General features: G+C 40.3%; 1 protein-coding gene across 14 annotated transcripts in view; it reads right to left on the bottom strand.

Annotated features, from left to right (window-relative positions):
* Window positions 1–461: 461 nt before the first annotated feature.
* Window positions 462–26,642, bottom strand: part of CTNND2 (catenin delta 2) — a 1,224,220-nt gene continuing 1,198,039 nt past the window's right edge. For all 14 annotated transcript variants that reach the window (XM_038392622.2, XM_043508458.1, XM_038392619.2 and 11 more), the window contains 4 exons: window positions 23,044–23,170; window positions 16,747–16,878; window positions 8,244–8,317; window positions 462–927 (listed from right to left, as the gene is read on the bottom strand). In XM_038392622.2, the coding sequence (XP_038248550.1) occupies window positions 667–927; window positions 8,244–8,317; window positions 16,747–16,878; window positions 23,044–23,170 (594 nt within the window). In that variant the 3' untranslated portion in view covers window positions 462–666. The remainder of the gene's footprint in view (window positions 928–8,243; window positions 8,318–16,746; window positions 16,879–23,043; window positions 23,171–26,642) is intronic.

The raw sequence follows: 26,642 nt of genomic DNA, 5'->3' as shown, positions 1-26,642 counted from the left end.
GGGAAAAGAAAACAAAAAAACTGGAAATTCATACATCTTTCAAAATTTTGAAATTGAAGCAATATTTAGAACCATAGATGAAGAAACACTGTGGCATTGGTGTAATATACACAATGCACTTGTTTTTTTTTGTCTGTAATGTACATCAAATACTTTACAACAATGCATTAACAAAAGGCAAGAAACATCTTGCTGTACAGAGGAAATCCCAAATGCAACTTGAAGCCTAGATTCACAATGAATAAGGATATCAAACAAAGTGTGAGAAGCTGTTCCCCATAAAGTATGTAAACTGCTTAGTGTCTTGTGCTTAACTCTTGACCCACATCCACTGTCATATTCACCCCCTTCCTTCAGCCACATTCAGTGTACAGCACCATTGTTTTAGACTCTATAGGCCAACAGTAAAGTTGTCCCACACTGTAATATATATATATATATATATATATATATATATATATATATATATATATATTTATCTTTCTAATGACTTCCATGTTTAACTTTCATTTCTTTTAGCCTTCTAAAATATCTTAAATTTCCCATACTGGTTATCAGGGCCTTCCTATGGAACAGGCTTTAACAAACTAAATTTGCAGGGAAAAAATGTCTTGTGGTATGCATGCACATGCACAGTTCCTGGAGCATTTGTGTCTTGCCCAAGCCTCAAACCCAGGAATCTGGAGAAGCTGGATAGTGGCTTGTTTCATAGTTAAGTTCACTATAGGGACGAGCGGCTGAATAGAAGTCTACGTAGTTGCCTGTTGATTTTAGTCCCAGATGCATGTTGTATTCGCTTGCAGGTGGGCGATGATGCACTTGATCTTCAAAGAAGGACTCATCATAGTTTCTTGTCGAATTCTGAAACGGCTGATACGGTTCATAATCTTTTCTACTGGGCTCCTGTGGAACTGGCTGTGTTGAAACCTAGAAAGATAATAACAGCCACAGCTTGTTAGGTATGAGCAACACTGGAAAACAAACTAGCACAAGGGGTGCACAGCCAACAGTTCCAGCTCATTGCAACTTGTCAGGCTGGAGTAAGAATGCTGCCAGTAATGCTTTATACTCATATTTATTACTGCTGCTAACAGATGCTGGTTTGCTTAAAAAGAGGTAGTTAAACAGCAAAGGCGATAAAATTTAGGATTAGGGCTGTGTGAACTAGTGGTGGGTTTGAACCATAATCCTGGAAGACTGGAGCCAAACAATGTAGCTTGCAGCCACTTCTACTATAAACCCTGATATGTTCAGTTCCTTCCCATATCTTACTCAGATGTCCATATACTTGGACATCATCATAGGACTCAAATGTCTAATAAAGACACCGAATTAAACAAAGTTTTCTTTGAGGAAACCTTTGGCCCATGCATTTTTTTAAGGCAGAAATAAGATGACTCAGACCAAAATTTCTAAACCTGGGTGACTAAAGGTTAGTATCAAGGCACCTAAATAAAAGTGGTTGGATTTTCACAGATGCTGACACTCAGCAGTTCCCACTGGGGGCTTGGCTACACTTGCATGTTATACTGCAATAAAGCCTCCCAGAACGCTCTACCTTACTCCCTGTCCACACTGGCAAGGCACGTAGAGCACTCTAACTCCCTGGCTGGAGTGCTCCTGGTACTCCACCTCCACGAGAGGATTAAGGGCTGTTGCATATCGGCTGAGAAGCTGTAGCTCCAGTGTAAACGAGGAGTTACGTCCCATAATCCCATTAACTGAAATGGCCTCTCTTGTCTTTGTTGTGAACTCAGGAGGAATACGAAAGTGGCCCTTTCAAAGCTCGGTTTCAGAGTGCCGGCTGCTTATCTGGTCTGAGACAAAAACAAACAGCTAATGTTTGCTTTGAGTGAGTGAGAGAGAGGCGGGGGAAGGAGGAGGGGTCTGAACTTACAAGACAGTGTGCTGATACACTCTCAGCACCCCAAAAACCCACTCTCTCTCCCCCCACATACACACAACACACTCCACCCATCCCCTCCCCATTTGAAAAGCATGTTGCAGCCACTTGAATGCTGGGATAGCTGCCCATAATGCACCACTCCCAATGCATCTGCAAGTGCTGCAAATGTGGCCATGCCAGTGTGCTTTCAGCTCTCAGTGTGGACAGACTGGAGCACTTTCCCTAGTGTGCTCTCTGAAGGCTGGTTTAACCCAAAACACTCTACAGCTGCAAGTGTAGACAAGCCCTGAGTTTAGTGGGATTTATGGGTGCTCTGCACCCTTACAAATTGCTTTACTTAAATTCCTAAATATGGATTGAGGACCCTAATTTGAGGCATGCATATATGAAAGTTTTGGGCTTAATGCCTTAAAATATATCCCTTTCCTACCTTTAAATTGAGCTATTCCCTAATCTCTTTATTCCCTAACATTAAAATATTACATCAGTCTTGCATTGCTGTTATAGTTCTTTGATAGCCTTGTATCTTGTGTATCTATGATGGGACAGATTTCCCATCATAGATACACAAGATACAAGGCTATCAAAGAACACTCTTCCTAATCAATCACATAAACTAAGTCAAACTATTTCAATTATTTGTTTTTGCACAGCCAAGCCTCAACGTTTCGATAGGGGAAATTTAAAGTACAAGATTAATTTTATAAACCAGTGCTAAGTATCTTCATAATCAGATGTTTTTCTAAAAAATATGCTCTAGTTCAAGCACAGCCACTAGGGTCAAAGCAGAAATTAATTCAGGGAAGTTATATTGCTTGTGTTAGTTAGCTCAGACCAGATGATCACAATAGTCCCTTCTGGCCTTATAGTCTATGAATCTGAACTCCATTCTTTTTGCTTTGCAACCTCTATGTAACTACAAACAACTTTCCACCACTGCATCCCTTTAAACATCCTTGCAACAAAGCCCGTTGCCAACTCTGTCCACATATCTATTCAGGGGATACCATCATAGGGCCTAATCACATCAGCCACACTATCAGAGGCTCGTTCACCTGCGCATCTACCAATGTGATATATGCCATCATGTGCCAGCAATGCCCCTCTGCCATGTACATTGGCCAAACTGGACAGTCTCTACGTAAAAGAATGAATGGACACAAATCAGACGTCAAGAATTATAACATTCAAAAACCAGTTCGAGAACACTTCAATCTCTCTGGTCACTCGATCACAGACCTAAGAGTGGCTATACTTCAACAAAAAAGCTTCAAAAACAGACTCCAACGAGAGACTGCTGAATTGGAATTAATTTGCAAACTGGATACAATTAACTTAGGCTTGAATAGAGACTGGGAATGGATGAGTCATTACACAAAGTAAAACTATTTCCCCATGGTATTTCTCCCTCCCACCCCACCCCCCACTGTTCCTCTGATATTCTTGTTAACTGCTGGAATTAGCCTACCTTGCTTGTCATCATGAAAGGTTTTCCTCCTTTCCCCCCCTGCTGCTGGTGATGGCTTATCTTAAGTGATCACTCTCCTTACAGTGTGTATGATAAACCCATTGTTTCATGTTCTCTGTGTGTGTGTATATAAATCTCTCCTCTGTTTTTTCCACCAAATGCATCCGATGAAGTGAGCTGTAGCTCACGAAAGCTTATGCTCTAATAAATTTGTTAGTCTCTAAGGTGCCACAAGTACTCCTTTTCTCTTTCCTCTAAGGAGTCCCTTGATTGGCTCCAGTAAACGAGAGAGAGATGCAAAAAATCCTGTATTAATCTAGATCCCCCACAGTGCTGCACCTGATCCTAGGTTGTAAATATTTTTGGAAATTTTAAACACCATTTAAAAAACCAAGAACCTTTAAATCTTATTGAACGTACTCTCATCCCACAGGAGACATTCTGGTATGTTTTTAACATGCTGTATGTACAGTAGAGGCTAATTTATGATGTTTGGGTACAGTGGGGATGAGGGAAAAGACACAGTCATGCTTTCCCCTGTGCAGCTGGACAGAAGGCAGCTGTAATTTGGTGACTAGTGCTCTGGGACAGCTGGCAGGGAAACTGGCCAGTGCTGACTGTAGTGTTCTCAGTCCCATCATTGGTGCGGCATGTGGCCAGGGCCTCACGAGCCCATGGCTGCATCGCAGTCCTGACAGAAGTACAGGTTACATCTGCAGAAGAAGTGTAGTAACTGCCTCCCCTAACCAGGCTCCCTCACTTGCTCTTCCACTGCACAGGCATAATGCCTCATCTAGAGCCTCCCAGGGCGGCTCTAGCTCACAGAGTCATCACAGAACTCCACATGTAAATCCTGCTTTCTCACTTCACTCTAGCCGAGCCCACTACACACCACCTACTATGACATGACATCACATGCTGCTGCATGGGGAGATCTCCACTGCTATTGCGTAAGCATCATGGCCAACACCATGTCCCTGGATGTCTCGGTATTTAAAAGCAAGGGAAGCAGTACAGCTGCATTTGGACCACTGCACAGAGTGCCAGAGTCACCCATCAACTACCACTAAAGTTAATGTGAGAAGAGCATGCTCAGCAAATTACAGGATGTGTTCAGCACCTCACGGGATTGGGCTCAGTATTATTACAACAGCCATGGTTTCAGTACCCCTAGATTTCAGGGGGTTGTTAGTAACTTGGACACATTGTTTCAGCCCAAATGTTCAAACCTGGATGCCTTGGAACAGAGATTTAGATACACAGCTATCCCAACCCAATGGAATACAATTGTATCTAATGCTAAAAAAGCAATTACAGACCTGAGACTATGTCTTATTCACCAAAAGACACATTTTGGGGGGGAATATACTGGCTTCACATAGGCTAATTGTAATGGGCATCATAAATGCTGACTGCTGTTGGAAACGAAACTCCTTGGGTGCTACATGAGCTCACATATTTTGGAAATGCCCCGTATCAAGAATTTCTAATCTGAGGTGAGTCAAAGGACCAATTTGATAGTGGATGCTAATTGGAGTCCTCCCCCTGATGTTTCGTTCTTGGATATATTCCTGATGCCTAGAGATTACCTGATAACAAGGCGGCGTGGTTTCAATGTGCAGCTTTGGGTGCTAAAAATCCTGCAAACATGGAAAAGTTGATTCTCACCAAACATTGATGCCTGGCTCACTGATATGGCTGATCACACAGCTAAGAAATGACTGGCATTCTGCAGAAGGGGAATGCCCAAAAAATATAGAGTGATTTGGGCTGACTTTTTTAGGCATTTATGATTAATGTAGACCTGAAGACAGATATGTCACTTCCTCTCCCAGCCCTTGCACCTAACCCTCTTTACTTCCTTTGTGTATTGTGGTGAATCTGGTATTTTGGTATATTTGTTGTTTTGGGGAAAATGTATACAACATTATAAATACAAAAAACAAAACAAAACCCCCAAACCCTTGGCTACCTAAAGTTAGGAATTGAAATAAAAATGTCTTAATTTTCTACAATTTCCATGAGTTGTCTGTTCTCTGCACCTCTGAGAGTAGGCCTATTTAGATGTCTAAATATTAGGGCTGGTCACAAAATGTTCATCAAAATCACATTTTGACAGAAAATTGGGTTTTGAATTAAAAAATTTTTTCTGCAAAAAGTGCTGCTTTCTCCAGAAAATTTACATTTACACTTTTCATCAAGATACCAAACACCTGGAAACTGAAAAGCTTTTGGTTTTCAAACTACAATTCCCATTAGGAATTGTGGGGGCACTTCTGAACCACAGTGTTTGGTTCTCAGCCAAAATTTTCTGCAGAAAAGACCACTTCTACTAAATATGGATTAATGTATCTGACAAGTTTGCACCAAGTTCAAAATTTTTTGCCTTAAACTTGCTGTCTCATTTCCCATTCTGAAAAATGGATATAACATTTACATACTTCATAGGGCTATTGCAAAATTAATTAGTGCTTGAGCACTTTGAGATCTGTGAATGAAAGGTGCTATTTAAGTGCAACATAGCATTGTATATAATACAATTGACAAACAAACAATTCCACACATGCACAATTCCACAATAATCTGAAAGCACTCTATTGATGGGGGCTCAGGAAATGCTCTTTTGTATCACCCCCCCCCCAACTCCATATACATCCATATTCTGGAAGTTCATTTTTATTTTAATAAGGGGTATTAACTTGCCAATTATGGTACCAGTTAAATACACAGGCTGCTCTATTTTTTCATGAGCTGTTAAATGCACACTGTGGTTTTAATGGACAGACTGTTCTAAAGGATTTCTACTTAGGGTGTGGGTCTATGCTTGTGTATGTGTACCATTATCTTCAGGAAGGTACCAATTTGTGTGTACACACACATGCACAAATTCCCTCTTTAAAAAAAAAACATTGTGGGAATTGATGTTTGTGGAAAATGTCCAATTGACAAACATGGAAGCTAGTGGCCTCTATTAACACAGGTATAACACAAACAGCTCACATTAAGGATGAAAGGGTAGATCAGTCTCTAGGCCCATTTAGTACTTGGCATCTCTGTTGAAACTTTTAAACAAGGATAGCCAGGTACAGTAACTCCTTGCTTAATGTTGTAGTTATGTTCCTGAAAAATGCTACTTTAAGCAAAATGATGTTAAGTGAATCAAATTTCCCCATAAGAATTAATGAAATAGGGGTGGGTGAGGTTCCAGGAAAATATATATATGTATACACACACACACACACACACACACACACACACACACACACACACACACACACACACAGTATAAGTTTTAAACAAACAATTTAACACTGTACACAGCAATGATGATTGTGAAGCTTGGTAAAGTCAGAGGGTAGAAGAGGGTGGGATATTTCCCAGGGAATGCCTTGCTGCTAAACGATGAACTAGCACTCGGCTGAGCCCTCAAGGGTTAACGTGTTGTTGTTAATGTAGCCTCACACTCTACAAGGCAGCATGAATGGAGGGAGGAGACACAGCATGGCAGAGAGAGACAGGCACACACACTGAGTGTGTGTGTAAGAGAGAGAGAAACGCACATTTCCCCTTTAAGTATGCTGACCCCACTCTAAGTACACTGCCTTTTTATGTAGATTAGCAAGTTGAGACAGCAGCTGCTGCCAGCAAGCTCCCTGAGCCCTGTCGTGGGTCAGGAGGAGGGGCAGGGGGACACCCTGACATCAGCTCGCCTTTCCCCGCTCCCTTCCCCACTCAGCAAGCAGAAGGCTCCCAGGAGCAGCTTCAAGGCAGATGGCAGGAGCAGCACATGGCAGTGGGGGAAGGGACAGCTGAACTGCCTGGTAATTGATAACCTGCTGGGCAGCTGCCACACGGGAATTTAGGGGAGCAGGGAGCTTATAGGGGGCTGCCAGCCCACCCTGGTTCCAAGCCCACACCAGCTGGCTCCAACGGGCTGCTCTTCCTGCAAGCATTGGACAAAGCAGGTGGCTGCCAAACAATGTTATAAGGGAGCATTGTGCAACTTTAAATGAGGATGTTCTCTAATAGATCAGCAACGTAACAATGAAACAACATTAACCGGGACGACGTTAAGTGAGGAGTTACTGTAGTGTCAATGACAGTGCTGTTTTTTGTGGTGCAGATACCTGACCACTAGTAACTGGATGCACACCACCAAATTCATGGAACATAAGACATCAAAAAAACATGAGGTTCCCACTGCTGGATGAGCTAGTGGAATTATTTATGGAGAATCCTGTGCTTTTGTAGTCTGTGCCAGTGATTCTCAAAGCCAGTCCGCCGCTTGTTCAGGGAAAGCCCCTGGCAGGCTGGACCGGTTTGTTTACCTGCTGTGTCTGCAGGTTTGGCCGATCATGGCTCCCACTGGCTGTGGTTTGCTGCTCCAGGCCCATGGGAGCTGTGGGAAGCAGCGCGGGCCAAGGGACATGCTGGCCGCCCATCACGCAGCCTCCATTGGCTTGGAGCAGCGAACCACGGGCAGTGGGAGCCACGATCGGCTGAACCTGCGGACACCGCAGGTAAACAAACTAGCCTGGCCCGCCAGGGGCTTTCCCTGCACAAGCGGCGGACCGGCTTTGAGAAGCACTGGTCTATGCCACATATACACGTGTAGTGTGGTCTGAGTACCGTATGCCATTATAAACTGCTCCACCTTTTGAAAACTTGGGTCCAAACTCTCTGCTGGTGCAGAAGAGCACAGCACTTTTGAAGTCAATGGAATTGCTACCACTTGCAAAAGCACAGAATGTAGCTCTCCCTGTCGGCACTTCTCTATTATTTTAATGGTTTTGATTGTTCTAACAGGCAAAACAGTGACTACATTTTCACTTTTTGTATAGAAACTAGTGTTTTACTCTACTCACATACCTGGTTGTGTTTGATATCTTCAGCAGGTGCACCATAAGAATTCCTGTACAAAGTTGAGATTCCAGCATTTTGAGCTAAAGACAGAAGCAAAGGAGAAAAATATTACCAGACTTGTCTCTCTGCAGGATTCTTCCATCAACACTTTATTTTTTTTGATTTTGCTGTTATTACACTACATATATTAACATAATACTGGTTAAGATTTGTCCCAAGTAAAAAAACATTCATTCTGGAATGAATATATATATATATATATATATATATATATATATATAAACTAAGAACTGGAATCTTTTAAAGGCATATTGAGAGAATGACAGCTTTTTCTTTTTTAATTAAGAGGGTGAGATTCTTAATTTGGGATTATTTCCTTCTCTTTGCTGGTTAGATTAACTGTGCTGATTAAAAGTAACAAAAAAGGCAACTGAATTGCATCTTTGAAAGCACTAGCATGTACCTAAGCTTTATGAAGTGTGGCTGTTATATGAATACAGCTTTCACTTGCAAATTATCACATAAATACCAGACTTTCCTTTTCTTCCCTTACCACCAAATAATCTAATTCTTCACTTTGCTGGGTACATATATATCACTTATTAATGTTAGTGGGTGGAAGTTATACTGAATCTGTGGATTTCACACATAAGTCAATAAGAAAACTTGTTAAGCAAATAGCAATAAACCATAAATCTCAGGCTAAATACATTGTGTTATATCATTTATACATTTAACAGATGCAACTATAAATACTGGGACTAAAAAACCCATCACTTTTGTTCCTTGGATCAGGCACTTAGGATGATGATGGACAAATGCACAAATTAGCTACACTGCAATGCTGCTTTTGTTATAAGGTAAAACCATTTCGGAGGAAAGAGATTTAAATTAGCTCCAAAAATGAACTGCCAAAAGGCTGATACCTGGTGAAAATGAAACAATCTGGATGATCAGGCCTCAGCCTGTGAACTAATATGACTCTTCCCCCAGATTTCTCACGGTTAAGCTTGTTGAGTGAACTGAGTTATGAGCCTGAAAGTGTTGAGATGAAGCAGTATTTCTAGGGATAAGGAAAATATCACATCTGGCCTTTAGAGGTGCTCACATTTTTAGGAGGGATATCAGTTTTTCTTCCTTTCCAATAACGTTTCGAGCCATGGGTGTCTCAAATGGGGCTGATTCTGCCCCTGCATTTTCCCTTGCCACATATCTGAGATACATAGTGCAGATGTGCTTGGAAAAAAACTTGCGCACTTTGGATATTTGCAAGAATGCAAAGTAAATGATTTGTGCAGTTGCTGCAGGTCACTCATAGAGAGCATGAATATAGAACAGTTACTTACCGTACAGTGTGCGTCAAGATGTTGTACAGCTTACAAGAACATAAGAACGGCCATACTGGGTCAGACTCCAGCCCAGTATCCTGTTTTCCAACAGTAGCCAATGACAGGTGTCCCAGAGGGAATGAACAGAACAGGTAATCATCAACCATCCTATCGCCCATTCTCACCTTCTGGCAAACAGAGGCTAGGGACACTATCCCTGTTGTAATCAGTGTGGTTCCTACTGTAGGTGCATATGTACCTAATGCACACAAGACTATAGTTTTTCTGAATAGCGGAGCATGTGCCTATGTCTCCTTATGCTCCTGTACAAGGGCAGAGTGTGAGTGGCTGCAACCCTCCTTCAGTGCCCTTGCAATTCAAAGCCCAGGTTAGCTGAGGAGTCTGAAAAGCAGGGATGGAGGGCAAGTCATGGGATCCACTGACTATAACATCTCAAAGAACCAGAATTTCTGCAGGGTAAGTAACCATTCTCTTTCTTTGAGCATGTGTCAGTGTGGATCTGGTGACTGGCAAGCAGTATCCCCTCTGGACAGGTGAATGAGGAAGGCCAGTTAATCAGTAAAGTAAAGCACTGCTTTCCTGAACTTGGCATAAGACCTGGCTGCCATGTCAAGGGTGCAATGTTTGAGAAAAGTCAGTAGGTTGTTCTGCAAGTCTCAGGTACTGTCACATTCCTGAATCAGGCTGAAGATGCTGCTTGTGTCCTGGAGTAGTGTGTGGAGTACATGGATTGTACACTGATGTTTAGAGGGAAAGGCTCACCAGCTACCTCAGAGCAGGTGGAGCAACACTGTGTGATCTGCTTAAAAAGTCTCTCTGTTGAGAAGGTTTGGCCTTTTGATGAGCCGAGTATAATCACAAATAGACGAAGAAATGGTCTAAAGGGTTTAGTCTTGTCCAGGTAATAGAGCAAGGTTCCGGAAACATCCAAGAAACCTAGCTGCTTCTTTCCTGGTGTTGAGTATGGCCAATAGGTTGACCAGTAAGGCCTGGCAACTTTCCACTCTGAGTTGTAAAGAGCAGTAAAAGTAAGATTTTTCTCCCAGACACATTGAGCCTTTTGGGGGTCACTTTTCTCACTCCCCCACCCCCTTAGAGGTACATTTGTTTGATTTAGACTTTAACTGCACGGCTCAAACATCTAAGGAGTCTGGGTTGTGGTGAGCATGGAAGTACTCAAATCCAGATTGAGAGACCTGGTATCTTTTCTTTACCTGTTTTGCAACTGTAGTTATAATGGCTGGTGTCTGCCACCAGGCTCTAGCCCAGTGGTGGGCAACCTGCGGCGCAAGACAGTTTGTTTACAACCAGCGGCTGCGGTTCGCCATTCTGGACTGACTGTGAGAAAGTCGAACGTATGGAATTCCTCTGATGTGACCGAAGTCTTTAGCTCCAGAGTTTCAGCTACTCTCATAAGCAGCTCTTAGACTTGAAGACATCCAGGCTGGTATGGGTGACAAGGAGACCACCTTGTCAGGTGACAAAGATGACAGGTCCTTTGGTGGTGTTTTTGCTCTGCTTCTATTGTCTGGGCACAAGAGCAGATGTGGAGACCGACCTATTCCTTTTCCTCAAATGAGGTGGAGAGTGGATTCTAAAGGCCTGTAAGGACGGACTCCCAATAAGCTCAATAGGGACACAGAGGCATGCCTTTAGGGTGTTTGGTATTGACTAGAGCAATGCCATTTCTGCTGAAACAGATCTTTCAGTAACAGATCTCAGAGGAGCAGGTTATCTGTTTGAAGGTGCTGAGAATGTATGTCCCAGTGACATGTGTGGATGATGCTGAAGTATATGATGCTTTCAGTACTAGGGTTTGCACCAGTACGGGTAGGTGTCTCGGTACTGATGATGGTCCCCAGAGTGTTGTCATTGTCTGTAGATATCGACACCGAGGGATGTGTCACCAGAGAAGGCTTCCTCTGTGTCACAGGCTGCTCCTTATTACCAGAACTCAAAGCCACGTGGGTCTTGGTGGCTGTATCCCTGAGGCTTTATTTGGTCTGTCTTTATGGGAGGACACTGAGCTCCCCCTGGAGTCTCTGCCTGTGAGATTAGAGCAGCCCCTCTTGGTGCTGAGTTTTGGTACTGTAGGTGTTGGCAATGGCTTTGCTGCCCATAGTCCCTGAGGAACCAGTGCAGTGCAAATGCCAGGTCTTTCCTCATCAACTTCTTCTCTGCTCTGGTCTTTGAAGTCACTTGCCTTTTAGACAGTGAGCTGAAGAAAGCTGACTTGTCCATTACCCAGATCCAGATGCCTGTTTTCTCAGGATCTCAAGAGACCTTCACAGATTGCTCCAGGAGATGAAGCTTTAACTGCGTGTCTCACAATTTACATTTTATTATGGAGAATGAAAGGAACACTGAACATTTACTTGGTATGTTGGGCTCTCCTAAATAGAAGAGGCACCTGCTGTGTTCATCCATTAATGGAATTGTCCATCACAGGACAGGCACAGCTTGAAGCCCACAGATTTCAAATCCACCAAAATGAGGTCTTGTACAGGAGGAGTGTCTGGAGGACCTGTGCACAAGGTCTGATATAAATACTCAGCCCAGATAGATTGGTATAATTCATAGTGGTTGTTTGTCACAGAATCAGAAGTTATGAAGATTTTACGAAGAATTTGAAGAAATTTAGCCAAAGCTAAACTAGTGGGTCAGAAGTTTGCCAGGTTCCATTTCACTGCAGGGGTGGTAAAATAGAACAGAGGGTCATGGCCTTAATGCCCTCATACACCAGCATGAGGAGCTAGATAATGCATACACTGCCTCAACGGACACTGCTGTTCGCTAACAAACAAACATCATGTGCATGATGTGCATGGAAACCAAACAGACACATAGCAGAAGAACTCAAAGCCACGTGGGTCTTGGTGGCTGTATTCCTGAGCCTTTATTTGGTCTGTCTTTATGGGAGGACACTGAGCTCCACCTTTGTGGAGTCTCTGCCTTTGAGATCAGAGCAGCCCCTCTTGGTGCTGAGCTTTGGAATTTGTATAAACATTATTATGCAAATCACAAATTCACATTGTAAAATATAAACGAAACATAAACTGTACAGAGTCCTTTAACATATTAAAGGAAAAATGGCACAAAAAGAGTTTGGGAATGCCAAGAGTTCCCAAAGCAGAAACCTGGGCTAGTTTAGGGGAGAAGATGAGAGAACTTAATCTCTTGAGTCAATTAAGAAGTCCGCTATACCTGGATGAACAGTTGACTATTGATGTCAAAAGCTAAAGAGGATGAGGACAAGTGAAAAGGAGAGAGAGGGATGAATCAATCCACATTTTGTGGTTTGCTGAGATATTGTATACATATTAAGACACGTAAAATTATCAGGGGGCGGGAGAGGGAGGATGAAGAAGGAAGTGATTTTAAGAAATGGGGGAAGAGGAAGGATAGAAGGATAGAAAGAAGTATGGTGATCAGAGAGAGTGAGGCAGCAAATGGGACTATGGGAATTGGAGCTGCCACATTACACCCCAGAGGTGGCTGCATTTCAATGATGGATGAATTAATATTTCAGCGTGTATTTTCTGTAGTAACAATAGGTAAGAACAAGTGACAATTGCAGGTGCTGATGTTACCATATCCATTTATATAAAGTAAAACTGGGAAGTTTTTAAGGGCCACCATGATAGACCAATACAGTTTGTGAAGAACTCTGTGGTCCCCTGGTGTGAAGGATGCTATACAAATCTAAACTACCCGTATTATTTTATAAGATGCCAAGGATTATATTGCTGAAAAGTTAGCAGACAAATAATTCTCCTCAGCAGCCTTCTGTGAAGAACACACTAATAACCTTAAGACCAGCTTTGACAAGGATATAGCTAGACATTTATGTGATAAAGATATCACTGACCTAAGTCTTCCCATATATCTTAGTTCACTTACTTGATTCATGGTTTAAGATTAACATTCAAGTTTCATGTTCCAAAAACTACTGACTCTGGACACATTTATAGTACTTTGAAACAAGACGTCACTAGCCCAATGCTCTCATAAGCATAGTCTGATAGTCAGCAAGAAAGGGAAAGATAAATCAGTTATAGCTAGTCATCTGCCCCTTGTACTGCGTGTTCTACTTCTTCCGTTACATGCAGCAGAGCTCCTCTTTTAAAATATAGTTCAGAGCAGTAAAGTTGAAGATTTGCATGTTATACAAATACCAGCCGGGGGGCGGGGATGGTCTCCCGCCTTCTTATCACTCCAAGCTTCCTGCAGGATGGAAGACGTGACATTGGCGTATGGGATGACCCCTTTGTATGATGGTTTCTTTAAGAAAAGCAGGAGGTAAAAGTTCCTTTAGCAATGTCTGGAGAAAGATATTTCAGATGCACTCCCTCCTGTTTGTGTTCAGAATGCATTTTCAGGGCACCTGGAATGTGTGCAGACCATTAGATGAGTAAGCCTGAACACTGGCATTGAAGGGAAACGAACATTCTTTAAAGTAAACCTGGAAAATGTTGATCCAAAAGATGCTTCTGCTCCTGGAGTAGTTGATATAGGACTCAGACGGTGATGCTTAACGTCAGTTCAACAGGAGAAGCCACGAAGTAAAAGAAAAATGATTTTCAGAGCACAAATCCCATGAAAGCATATCAAAACCTTGTTTTCCCTGATCAGGAGGGGAATGGCTGAGAGTCAAGCTACGGCATTTATTTATGGTAGTCACACGTTTTTAAAGAACATAATAGGTTTGTTTCCTTTTTGTTTCTTATTATTTTTACAGTCCTCAAAAATAGACTAGTTGTGTGATGACCTGTAAATGTAGCAAAGTGTTATAAAAGCAGAGAGAGCAAAGGAGAATGATCATACAGTTCCTCCTTTTCTCTTAGTTGGCTTCAGAAAATCAATGGTATTTCAGAGCTGCTTAATTCATTAATAAGGATCTTAACACTTTTTACTCAGTTGTTTATTTCATAGCTTTTTCACTCTTTTCTGCAGCTTCACAGACTTCCCCACATATTCCCTTAGTGACAGGAGGCCAACAGTACTATTTAAAAAAACCCAAACCCTATCAGGTAGCAACCAACAGTTCACAGGATGTTGTCTGGGTCTGTAACCTGGGAATGGCTTTGTAAAACCCGGGCAGTTGTGGATAAATGGGCATATGGATATATTGGTAGATATGCATGTTACATAAGTTAGTGGGAGAATTGCCTACATATCTTGCACTGAGCATTTTTCATTGTGCCACAGAATATGAGGAAATCTATGCATCACAACTCCAACTTGGCAAAATATTTCTCTAAACCCCACATGCTTCTTTACAACCCATCCATGTACTGACTACAGTTCAGTGATGGATATGCAAAGTATGTACTGTAGGCAGTGAGGGAATCCTTACCCCTTGTTACAGGATGTAAACCCAGGCAAACAGGAGAACAACCCAGTACAACAGAATATCTCACAACAAAAAACATAAAAGATTGATTTTATATTATTTTTATTGAAATATTCTTATCCAGTTCACCTGGTTTCCTTTACATGCTTGTTGTCGCTTCTTATTTCTCTATCACAACTGACAAATACTTTGTAAAGGTGATCTGTACATTTGTTACAGTCAACAGTCAACACATACGAGTAGAGTTATTGACTCCATTTAATTATTTATAGGCTTTGCCTTCCTCAAATGGCTCTTCATTTGAAGTCAGACCAACTGTAAAGGGTTGAGATTTGGCAACCTGAAAGAGAGAATGAGATTCATGAACTCCTGTTTCAAATATACAGTGCAGGTACAGTACTAGGAACTACAGTAGATCTTTTAAATTTGACGGTGTTACTCATCTCTCACAAAGAGCCGAGTAGCTGGATAGTAGGCTGGGTGGCTTGAAGTTTGATGCAAACACTTTATTACAAAGAACCCCATGAAAAAGCAGTTACAATGGGTGAGGGAGACATGGGACTTAGGCACAACAGGGCGTGTAACTCAAAATGGAACAAAGGGGTTGGGGAAGTGCCAACCTCCATTCCTTAAAAAAACAGCAAACAAGGGGGAATGAGTGAAGTAAAGAAAGAATAAGAGAGGCCAGACATACTGCAGTAAAGAGAAAAAAGAGAGAAGGATGGGGAGATGAAATGGAAGAGAAATGAACATGGATTTTAAAAAGAGGCAAAAAGAAACAAGGTAAAAGATGTGTCATAAACTGCCAGAAAATGCCCTCCCCTATGATCATTCTTACTTACTATGCTTGCGTGAACTTTCAGATACTTTAAAAAGGAAATGGTATCCTTTGCCCCTCCCTACTGCCAAACTGGATTCTGACAAGCCCTCTTGATGGATGTACCCAAGGTCCTGACAAAGTGTAACAATAGCTGAACACAGACCTGTCCTCCACAATCATGTCAATAATGACCTTTACAATGACACTGTTTGGGTGACAGGAAAAAGTGAATGGCAGTAACGTCATGTCAGAACAACTCTATTTGGTGTGATTACAAGTCATTCACAAACATCCCAAATACTGAAAACGAATGTCAAATACAGTACCTTGCATGAACGAATGGCTTCCTCTTTGCTGCTTCCTCATGTAATGGCCTGCTGAATTGTCTCCTAAGGCCAGAGGCAGATGTTAGGACTCCCAGGCTCTCAATAGTGTGCAAAATCAATTTGGCTCTTGTCCCGTTTCTTATATCACTTCTTAGATTTCATGTTAATTCATCTTCTTGCATGTTGCTCCTCCATGTAAACTCAGATGATAATCTGTAGGGTTTTGGTTACCAAGTACTGTACAGCACAGGAAATTGATCTTGAATGCAAACTTCTGGATACAGATTGTAGCATGGGAAGTTTGGTATTGAATCAGCATGCTGATGGTGTCCCAAGCAACATTAAGAACCTGGCAGAGAATCCAGTCTTGGAATCCTCCAAGATCTCTACAGATGTAATAGTGGGGGAAAATATCCAGGTATCATGACATCTCTACAGGTCCATGTTGTAATAGGATTAGATGTTACAAAGCACAGGGCCACTCCTGATTGTTATAAGGAGTTGTACTAATAAGATTCCTTTTACTTTCAATCTTATATCTATGAGGTACTCAGATATCACAGAAGTTGATCTCTTTCACCATTACAGTAAACTCAACCAAGCCTAGAAAATGTGTCTATTACAATCAATTTATATATGTGATGTGTAAGCACCATCTCACCTGTCATGCTGTCTTTCCTGGAAGTGTGTTCTCCTTTATTACCATGGTAAGCAGCATTTGTTCCAGTTGATTCGTAGTCTGTTTTCCTTTCTTTTAGACTGATCATTTCCCGCGGTGAGGCTGGGGCACTTGCTAGATAGTAAAAACAAATAATTTTTCTCCCCTCACACCACTGCAAGCACATCTGGGGTAAACAATTTAGTAATATTTACATTTGTTAATATATAGGAATTAAACTGTGTAAAGTGTGTAGACAGAACTGGGTTTGGAAAGGGGTTAGAGGTGCTGCTATTTCAAATATATGACAAATGTATTAAAGGCAATTATTAAAAACTACATTTCTGTCTGAGCATTTTGTTCCTTCTCCATTTACATGTAACAACTAAGATGATCACAATGGAATGACATAAGCAGCAATTTTATTTTTCTTCATCCTTTCCATTACTTTAATTTGTACATTTGACAACAATTTTGCATACTTAGGTTCACTTCCCCATTTATCATCAGTTTCTCCTTTGTTGAAAAGACTTTTATAATGATTAACAGAGAGCAGAAAAACCCTTATAAGAGTGATTCTTTGTTTTATTACTTGAAAATAAACAGGAACCATGTAATTGTTATGAGAAAAAAAAGGCATTAGTGTGGAAAACATAACTTTAACTAAAAAAACAAGATATATACAAATGTTCAGATAAATGCTCAATACTTGAAAGTAACTCCAATAATTCTGACTTTAGTATTATGGGTATGATTATCTCTATATACAGCAATGATCATTAAAAAGTGAGCATCTACCAAAAATACTGTACCAAATAATCATCATAATTAATTCCTATTCCAGGTGATGGAAAAACAATGGGATTTCATATAACGATTCTTTTTAATTCTTTTTAATACTTATAGTCTGTCTTTCTGACTATACTGGAATAACATAATTTAGTTATCTAAAGTAACTAGCAAATGTTGAGAGTGGACCTGTATTTAACTGCATTGCTGGCTGCACATATCTAAAGCACTAATCACTGTAGTATTTAGATGAAAAATACGTTAGTAAAGGTTTATGATAAAGTGTTCATAAAATAGAGATATATTGGATATTAGGGCAACAATTAGGACTTATTAATGTATTTCTTAAACTTTTATTTCCCCCAAACCAGTTTAAGAATAGAGGGTTTTTTTTCTTCCATTGAGACCCCTATTACCAGTTCTGGGGTCTTTCTCCCAAAGATAAGAAAAGTTTGATTAAATATTTCTGGGGGATAATGTATTTTCTCAGCTTTTGACAAAAGTTAACCCAATAACAAATGAATGCCTCGACACAGTCTCATAAGATACTCTGGATGCTGCAGGGCTCTGCAATTCCCAGTACTTTATAGATTCCCCAAGTCTGTCTATCAGTCAAAGTTTTCTTGCACAAAGAATAATTTCTGGGTTTTTTTTCCAATTGTTATTAGGCATTTACAATTCTACATGCAACCAAATCCAACCGGTTCTGAGGATTTTTAGTTTCACTTATTCAAAAGGACTAAGAATCTTTAAAAAGGAAGGAACACAAATAAAGAGGGATTCCCACCCCCGAAGCAATGGTGAGAGGAGGCTTTTCTTTTAATAGCTTGGGTAATGGCAAGTTTGCTCTTTGTTTTACTGACTGTTTAAAAATCAGGCCCTTTTTAGGGAAAAATAATGTCACATAGTTCTTTCTCTTTGACTCTCTGTCTGGAAATCCAAAAGAATATCCCTCCAGGAAAAATAAAACTGCCCCATGTTTGGAAATGGTGTCACAAATGTATTTCATCTTGGGCAGCTCCACTTTTATGTGTGATCAAATCTAACCAGAAATCAAGAGTTTCTTGGCCAGCAAGGGACTTGCAAGGTTAAATCTTTATTAAAAGGATGTCAGCAATATTCTCCCTAGATGCTACCAGCATAAAATCTGTTGTATTATCACAGTGGACTTGGTAAGGTCTCTAGTGGTAAATCTGTTTTTGATTGCTGATAAACTCATGGCAAAACGATTGCTACTGCAGTCTATGTTTACTCCAGCTGGGAGTGAATGACCATCACACACAAGGAGGGCTGGGGGGAGGTGAATAGTGTCCTGCTGTTATACCTGTTAACATGATTTTCCTGAGGCCCTTCTCGCTGTTTCACAATTTTAAACACAGCAAAACCCACAGGCTGCATTAACCAATTCCCCAAACAGAGAAAAGAAGCCTCTAACTCGAGGTGCTCTGCTAACAACTACAGTGCAACTCCTTACTGAATACTTTCTGCATTATGCCAACATCTTCCCTTTTCACTCTGTATTTTACCCCAAGTATCATGGGAATCTCACTGAATCTTGCTTGGGAGACCAGAATTTTGACCCAAGCTGAGTAAAGTCAATAAAATAAGTGTGAGGGTCTCCTTGAGAAATTCCAACACCTATTAAACATCCTGTTTTGTGGGGGAGGGGCAGAGAGACAGGGACAGAATTAAGCTCCAGTTCCAGATTTTAATGAATCAACGGATTTTATACCTATGTATTTCAAATCTGGGAACAAGGATGATGGGGGATCATTGTCCATGTTGATACTAAACTTCCCATTAAGCTCTAATGTTACAACAAACAAACACCCCATTTTAAAGTCTTCTTATAGTTAAATTTTCAAAAAGCCCAGTTAAGCACCAAAAGAAGTGAGGAGATTTTCAAAAGCTCAGCCCCTTGAATGATGAGTTCTTTTGAAAACTGTCCAGAAGTGTCACAAAGGGACATGGACTCTTGAAAATCAAGCTGTTATATGGGTGCTTACATGGGACCTGAGCTCATCTGAAAAAATGATCCCCAAAGTGCACGCAGAACAATTCTATAGTTGCCCCTGATTTGTTATGTAATTTTGGGCCCCAAAATCTATTTTTTCCCAGGCATACACATATGCAAGTTCCACTGAAATAAATGGAGGTTCTGTGTGTGTATATTTAAGGCAGAATGGCTCAGTAATTATCGACTCTAGATTAGTAAACATGGGCAAAACATTGGAGAGAGAGCAAAATGCGAGGATAGCGTTTGAGCAGCACTGATGCCTAGTGAATGCACTCACTTATAAAAACAATTTTCTCCAAGTATTGGCATTTATTTTTTTCATTTTGATCTCAATATCAGAGGAGGTACTAGCATTTCTTCTCATGACACAAACTTGAATAGATGGACAGAAAGGCAAAAGCTTTGGCTCTCACAAAATCAATACACACCAGAGAGAACCCTGGCTTCTGTTTCTCAGCATATGGGATGAGACTTGGAAGTGGCGTCTGCCTAGAGTTTAGTTGGAAAGTTTCAAAATAGTGATGAAAAAAACTAATGGGAAATGTCAATGAAAAACGGAAATCCGGGCTCCACTGAAGTAAATGACAAAGATCCCATTGACTTTAATAGGGCCAGGATTTCATTCCAAGAGTTTATCAGAAAGTATTATAGATTTAGACTGAAAATAATTGGACCAATTCAAGTGCACTACCCCAGTTCTTATCAAAGAAATGAAATAAAGAAAGACTAATGAGAGATAAAGCATTATATAACACTGGGGTATTGGCTGGACTCCTCAGTGTTCACTTAGAGACTTCCTAGCACTTTTGATTAAATTTTCTCCCCCTGGTTGCAACCCCTGGATTTAAGAACTAATGTTAAGCAGTTGGCTATGCTTATGTATCCATTAAAGCTGAGGATTGCTCTTAAAGCGATTGTCAGCTAACTATCTAGCATGGTTTTAGGACTCTGACACCATCAAAAAGACCCAATCAGATTAATGGGAAATATCAATGAAAAATGGAAATCCGGGCTCCACTGAAGTAAATGACAAAGCTTCCATTGACTTTAATAGGGCCAGGATTTCATTCCAAGAGTTTATCAGAAAGTATTATAGATTTAGATTGAAAATAATTGGACCAGTTCAAGTGCACTACCCCAGTTCTTATTAAAGAAACGAAATAAAGAAAGACTAATGAGAGATAAAACATTATATAACACTGGGGTATTGGCTGTACTCCTCAATGTTCACTTAGAGACTTCCCAGCACTCTTGATTAAATTTTCTCCCCCTGGTTGGGATCCCTGGATTTAAGAAATAATGCTAAGCAGTTGGCTGTGTTTATGTATCCATTAAAAATGAGAATTGCTCTTAAAGTGATTGTCAGCTAACTATCTAGCATGGTTTTAGGACTCTGATGGTTTAGGACCATCAGAAAGACCCAATCAGAATCAGAATATGGTTTTGGACAACATGTGTCCTCGGCCAGAATCTAACAGGACAACATACAAAACTTAGCTCCAAAGGGGTGCTAGGACATTGCTAAGACACCAAAACACTGATGGTCATGTTAAGCATGCTGCTTTTTGTACACTGTCCAAATGATAAAACGTAATTGTCTGTCCATTCCCTGGAGGAACTATATCTATTCACCCCTGTGTGAGCAACAGATCTCCACCATCAAATCCACAAGTGGACTCCTGCAGAGTTTTTACTGGAAACATTCATGAAATTGTCTGTTGATGCTGGACTGATTTTATGGTACTGACTTTTGGGGGGTGGAGGGATGGGGCAAGGTAGAGTCCTATATATTAGACAAAGTTAGATTCCCTCCTTGAACTGAACAAACAACAGAAAGCAGGAGATACTTGGAGTCAGATGTTCACTGAAGCTCAGGGCCAGATTTTTCAAGCACTCAGCACTCACAATGATGGTCAGATTTTCAAAAGGACACTCCTCTAGGTGCCTGTATGAAGAGCAGATTTTTGAAAGTGCTTAGTAATCAGCCACGACTATGGGGATACTTGTGGCCAGATTTTCAAAATAGCTCAGCACATTGCCCTTGTAGATTAAGACTGGACTCCTAGATAGTTAACAAACATCAAAAAACAATCACTTTTGCACTAGGGTGTAAGTAGTTTAGCCAGACATATCTTACTGCTGATATCCCGGTAACTCTGTGGAACAACTTGTATATGAGGAGTGATTAATAAGGTTGGGACTGTTCATCTTAGAAAAGAGATGACTAAGGTAGGGACATGATAGAGGCCTATAAAATCATGAATGCTATGGAGAAAACGAATTAGGATATGTTATTTACCCCTTCACATAACACAGGGTCACCCAATGCAATGAATAGGCAGCAGGCTTAAAATAAAGATAAGGAAGTACTTCTTTACACAATGCACAATCAACCTGTGGAACTCATTGACAGGGGATGTTGGGAAGGCCAAAAGTATAACTAGGCTCAGAAAAGAATTAGATAAATTGATTGGGGGCTATATGCAACCTCACACTCTGGGTGTTCCTAAATCTCTGACTGCCAGAAGCTGGGACTGGACGACAGCCCCAATTGACAAATTGCCCTGTTCTGTTCATTCCATCTGAAGCATCTGACACCAGTCACTGTTGAAAAAACAGGTTACTGGGCTAGATGGACCATTGTTCTGACCCAATATGGCCATTCTTATGTTCTTAATGACAGAGGTTTAACAGAGCAAAGTGAAATGCAAAGTGAGAGGCTGATAGGATTTTACTGTGTTTATTTTAAAAGACTTTATTTTTATTGAGGATTACTTTCATTTAAAGTAATTAAATATTTTAACTTGGAATTAATGGAGGAAAAAGAGGCCTGAATTCTCCATGTGAAAACTGAATCGATTCCTCTGTGTAAGACAGAAATAATTCTACAGTGGATGAAATAGCAGTTAATTACAGTTTATATGTTCATGGCAATGATATTAGATGTAGAGTTGCAGTCAATCCTTCTGCAAATACATCCATAATGAGATGCTCAGCTGACAAACATTGGTGTAGATCCATTGACTGGAGTGGAGTTATGATGATTTACACAAGCTGAAGTTCTGGCTAACAGTATAAAACATACATAACAAATGAATTTGTGGTTTCTATGACTAGTAAAGAAAATTACTTGGAAGCATCTGAGATGGAGAACTTCCCAATGTTAACAATAGGCACAATGGCCCTGGGAATTTTCACTCTCCCAATCAGATAATCTTAACTGGCCAGTGGACAGGGAAAATAGTGAATGGACATTCACAGTAAAAGGTTACACTGGATAGTCTGTCTGCTTTACATTTCTACAAGACATTCACACAAATAAAAAATATTCCTGTATACAAAGATACACTGATCAGAATGAAAAAAATGTTTCCCACATGCTCCCATCACAGTTAATAATGCATCTAGATGCCACTGACTGGCACTTAACAATGGAAAGATGACATTACTGGATTACTTCTCTGTTTACTTCAGCCCTGGAAGCATGGTCTTACCTGAGCGATTATTAGGAGACATGCGCACTGGAGAAATGGAGGGCGTGCGTGATGAAGAGTATGGTCTTTGCCGATCCCTCTCTATTGTTGAAGATGAGGCTACAAAGTGATACTGTGACCATCCATCCTGCATGAGGACAACATCAAACATTGGGACAGGTTTCAGTGAAAAAGATGCATACGTATAATACTCTATTTTATGTAAACAATACTTTTATTTAATCACTAATTATTATGAATACTGAGTTACAGTAGTTACATATCAGCTCACAACAGTCACTCTGTACTCCAGTGCTAGGCTGCTTTACTCTGCCTATTTACAGCATGGCAAGTATGCTCAACACTGCAAAATTTAAGATGGTGGTCAGGGTCTGTCTACACAACAGGGTAATGTCCTCTATGGGGGCAAGGGGAGGTGTGATTTCTAAAGTGCTCTGATGTGTTGCACATTAATTGGTCTGTGGAGACCCTGCTGGTGCACTCTAAAAGTTCCCTAACATAATGTTGTTAAATCGCACAGTGGAATTAATACTTTGCACCAATTAATGCACAACTTGTTAGTGCATTTTATAATTCACACTCTCCATAGTGCACATTATCCCACTGTCTAGACAACCCCCGAGATACTATAATGTATCCCACAAAATACCTACAACAGGCACAAAGACACAATCCCTTTTAGGGCTGTGCAAAAATTATGCAGAATTTGAATACAGTTTTAGGCATTTTCATTCTGCCCTTTTCCACACCACTTTTCCTGAAATGGCATAAAAATGATAAGCCGGCTGTGAAAATATGCAAAATCATGATATTTTGTCTGTTTTTACAGCGTAAACATTTTTTCCTTGAAAACAGTTCTATTACAAAGGAACATTTTAATGTTGCAAGCAAATGTTAAATGGCTAGATGATGAGAAATCAAACCTTTTGAATTTTGTTATAAATATTTCACACACCCTCTAGTCTAGTTAATACATTGAGACTGCTCAGCTGTTTGTTCATAACTGGGAAACTAAAGTAGGTTCTTTACAGTGTTTTAGTATAATATAATGCCTATTTTCCCCAGCACTATTTTCTCCAGGGTGTATAGAAAAAGTTGCCCTCTGTATTTGAAATTGAAATGTGTAATGATATGAACATTTCTAAGTTCGCTGCTGCTCAAGTTCATATTACTGAAATTGACTTTATTTGTGCAGGAGTCAAACACTGGAGAGCCTAAAGCTGTTTTATGATCTAACATAACATAACATAAATACTAAATAGTAACATTTTTCTTAAGTAATTAAACTAGCATGAAAGCATAATGAGAGCTAAAATGGCTATAATTAGCTCTTATATTGGACTCCACTATATTATTTCAGATGCCACAAAATATTTGCTAATGAAATATACTTATCATCTGTAAAGCTTGTGCCAAAACTGTAATGTAATTTTACGAACTTTGGCACAAAATCTACTTGCCACTCTTACGATAACACTTTACTTAGCACTTAAAAAAAATGCTTTCCAGGGACCTGATCCAACGCCCATTGACCTCAATGAATATTGGGTAAAGTCCCAAGTGAGGAGGCAAAAAGAATTTTGCAAGGCTGATATAAGTATGATTAAAATATACATATAATATAAAACATTGTTAAAAATTGGCTCCAATTTCCCTCTTAGTTTGGTTATTTTGCTATATGAGAAGTAATTGCCACCACCTGTACTTTCAGAACACTCTGATGAGGAAAAGTGGTGCTGCTTTTCTTTTTTAAACAGCAAAAGCACAGAAGATGTTTGCTTATTAGATTTCTATCTATACATAATATTGATAACTTGAAATAGACACATTCAATGTACAATTAAAAACACTGAATGCACATCTCTTTCCTCTATGTTGTTTGCATAGTGCATTGGTAGGTGGCTGTGTGTCAGCTGTGAAGTTACAACACACATTTAAAAGGAAAATTAAAAGAATGAAATTTGGGTCATAGCTTTTGAAGATGGGTTCATTATTTTCTTTGGAGTGGCTAGCTACAGAGCATTTATCCATATAGGAAAGTGAGGTTTGTGCCTCTTCACAGGATCTATATGTCCCCAGGCAGTGAAGGGTCATATAGAAAATGCAGGGAGAAAAACAGTCAATAAAGAATAGTAAGAATTACTAGGAAATGCCAGTTAATCCTTATTACCAATGATAAGGAAGCATTTTCTAAATCCAATCAATCATCTCCAGCAAGCAGGTGACTTAGAAGCTTTTATAAATCCATGGTACACCCACATCGTGAATACTGCGTCCAGATGTGGTTGCCCCATCTCAAAACAGATATATTGGAATTGGAAAAGGTTCAGAAAAGGGCAACAAAAATGATTAGGGTATGGAACAGCTGCCATCTGAGGAGAGATTAATAAAACTGGGATTTTTCAGCTTGGAAAAGAGACAATTAAGGGGGGATATGATAGAGGTCTATAAAATCATGGCTGGTGTAGAGAATGTGAATAAGGAAGTGTTATTTACTCCTTCTCATAACACAAGCACTAGGGGTCACCAAATGAAATTAATAGGCGGCAGGTTTAAAACAAACAAAAGGAAGTATTTTTTCACATAACTCACAATCAACCTATGGAACTCCTTTCCAGAGGATGTTGTGAAGGCCAAGACTATTACAGGTTCAAAAAAGAACTAGATAAGTTCATGGAAGATAGATCCATTAATGGCTATTAGCCAGAACGGACAGAAGCTGGGAATGGGCGACAGGGGATGGATCACTTGATGATTACCTGTTCTGTTCATTCCCTTTGGAGCACCTGGCATTGGCCATTGTTGGAAGACAGGATACTGAGCTGGATGGACCTTTGGTCTGACCCAGTATGGCCATTCTTACGTTCTTGTAAGATGTGCCCTTCAAGCTCTAGAGCCAATGATGATGTTAAAGACCGATATTATTTTCAAGTGCACAACTACTGTTTTTTCTTAATGTTAAACCAAATTGGAAACGATCAGAGATGGCTTAAAGCACATGGAGACATAAAACAAGAGCTAAGAGTTCAAAGTCTTTGAAATGTTAGAATGAATTGTTTAATTCCCTTTATCTTACCTATTTATCCCCACCCACAGTTCAAGATCTTACACAGTAGCCTTAGAAAACATTATAAATAAAGTTTTACCATGTACACATCTTAGTTAATATTAACTTACAGAATAACTTATCTGCTATGAGAATAATACACTTATTATTTGGAAATGGTCCATCCCAGTGAGAAGCACTGATCCCCTCTTCCCTCTTTCCATTTTCTTGAGATCAGCAGTTCTCATAGGAATGGCGGCAGAGATGTCACTTTTCTAATTATTTTATTTTAAAGTGACAGATCTGCTAGCCCAAGAGAGGAGACATGCAGGCAGAAGGAGGGAGCAGGCCACCTCTGGGGAGATCTGATGTCAAAGGAGGGAAATGACCATCCAGCATTCTCCACCTATTCTCCACCTTGCAGGGGTACCTGCAAGTCAACCACATCATGAACCATCTCATGAAGAGCAAAGAGGAGCATCAAAGGGATGAGGCAAGCTTTCAAGATTTTCAGCCTTCCCAACAATTAGAGTGAGCACACAAATGGTGGTGC

The sequence above is a fragment of the Dermochelys coriacea genome, chromosome 2 (assembly GCF_009764565.3).
Source record: "Dermochelys coriacea isolate rDerCor1 chromosome 2, rDerCor1.pri.v4, whole genome shotgun sequence".
Taxonomy (NCBI): Eukaryota; Metazoa; Chordata; order Testudines; family Dermochelyidae; genus Dermochelys; species Dermochelys coriacea.
The sequence above is the reverse complement of the archived record's forward strand: the minus strand, read 5'-3'. Positions and strand labels throughout refer to the sequence as shown.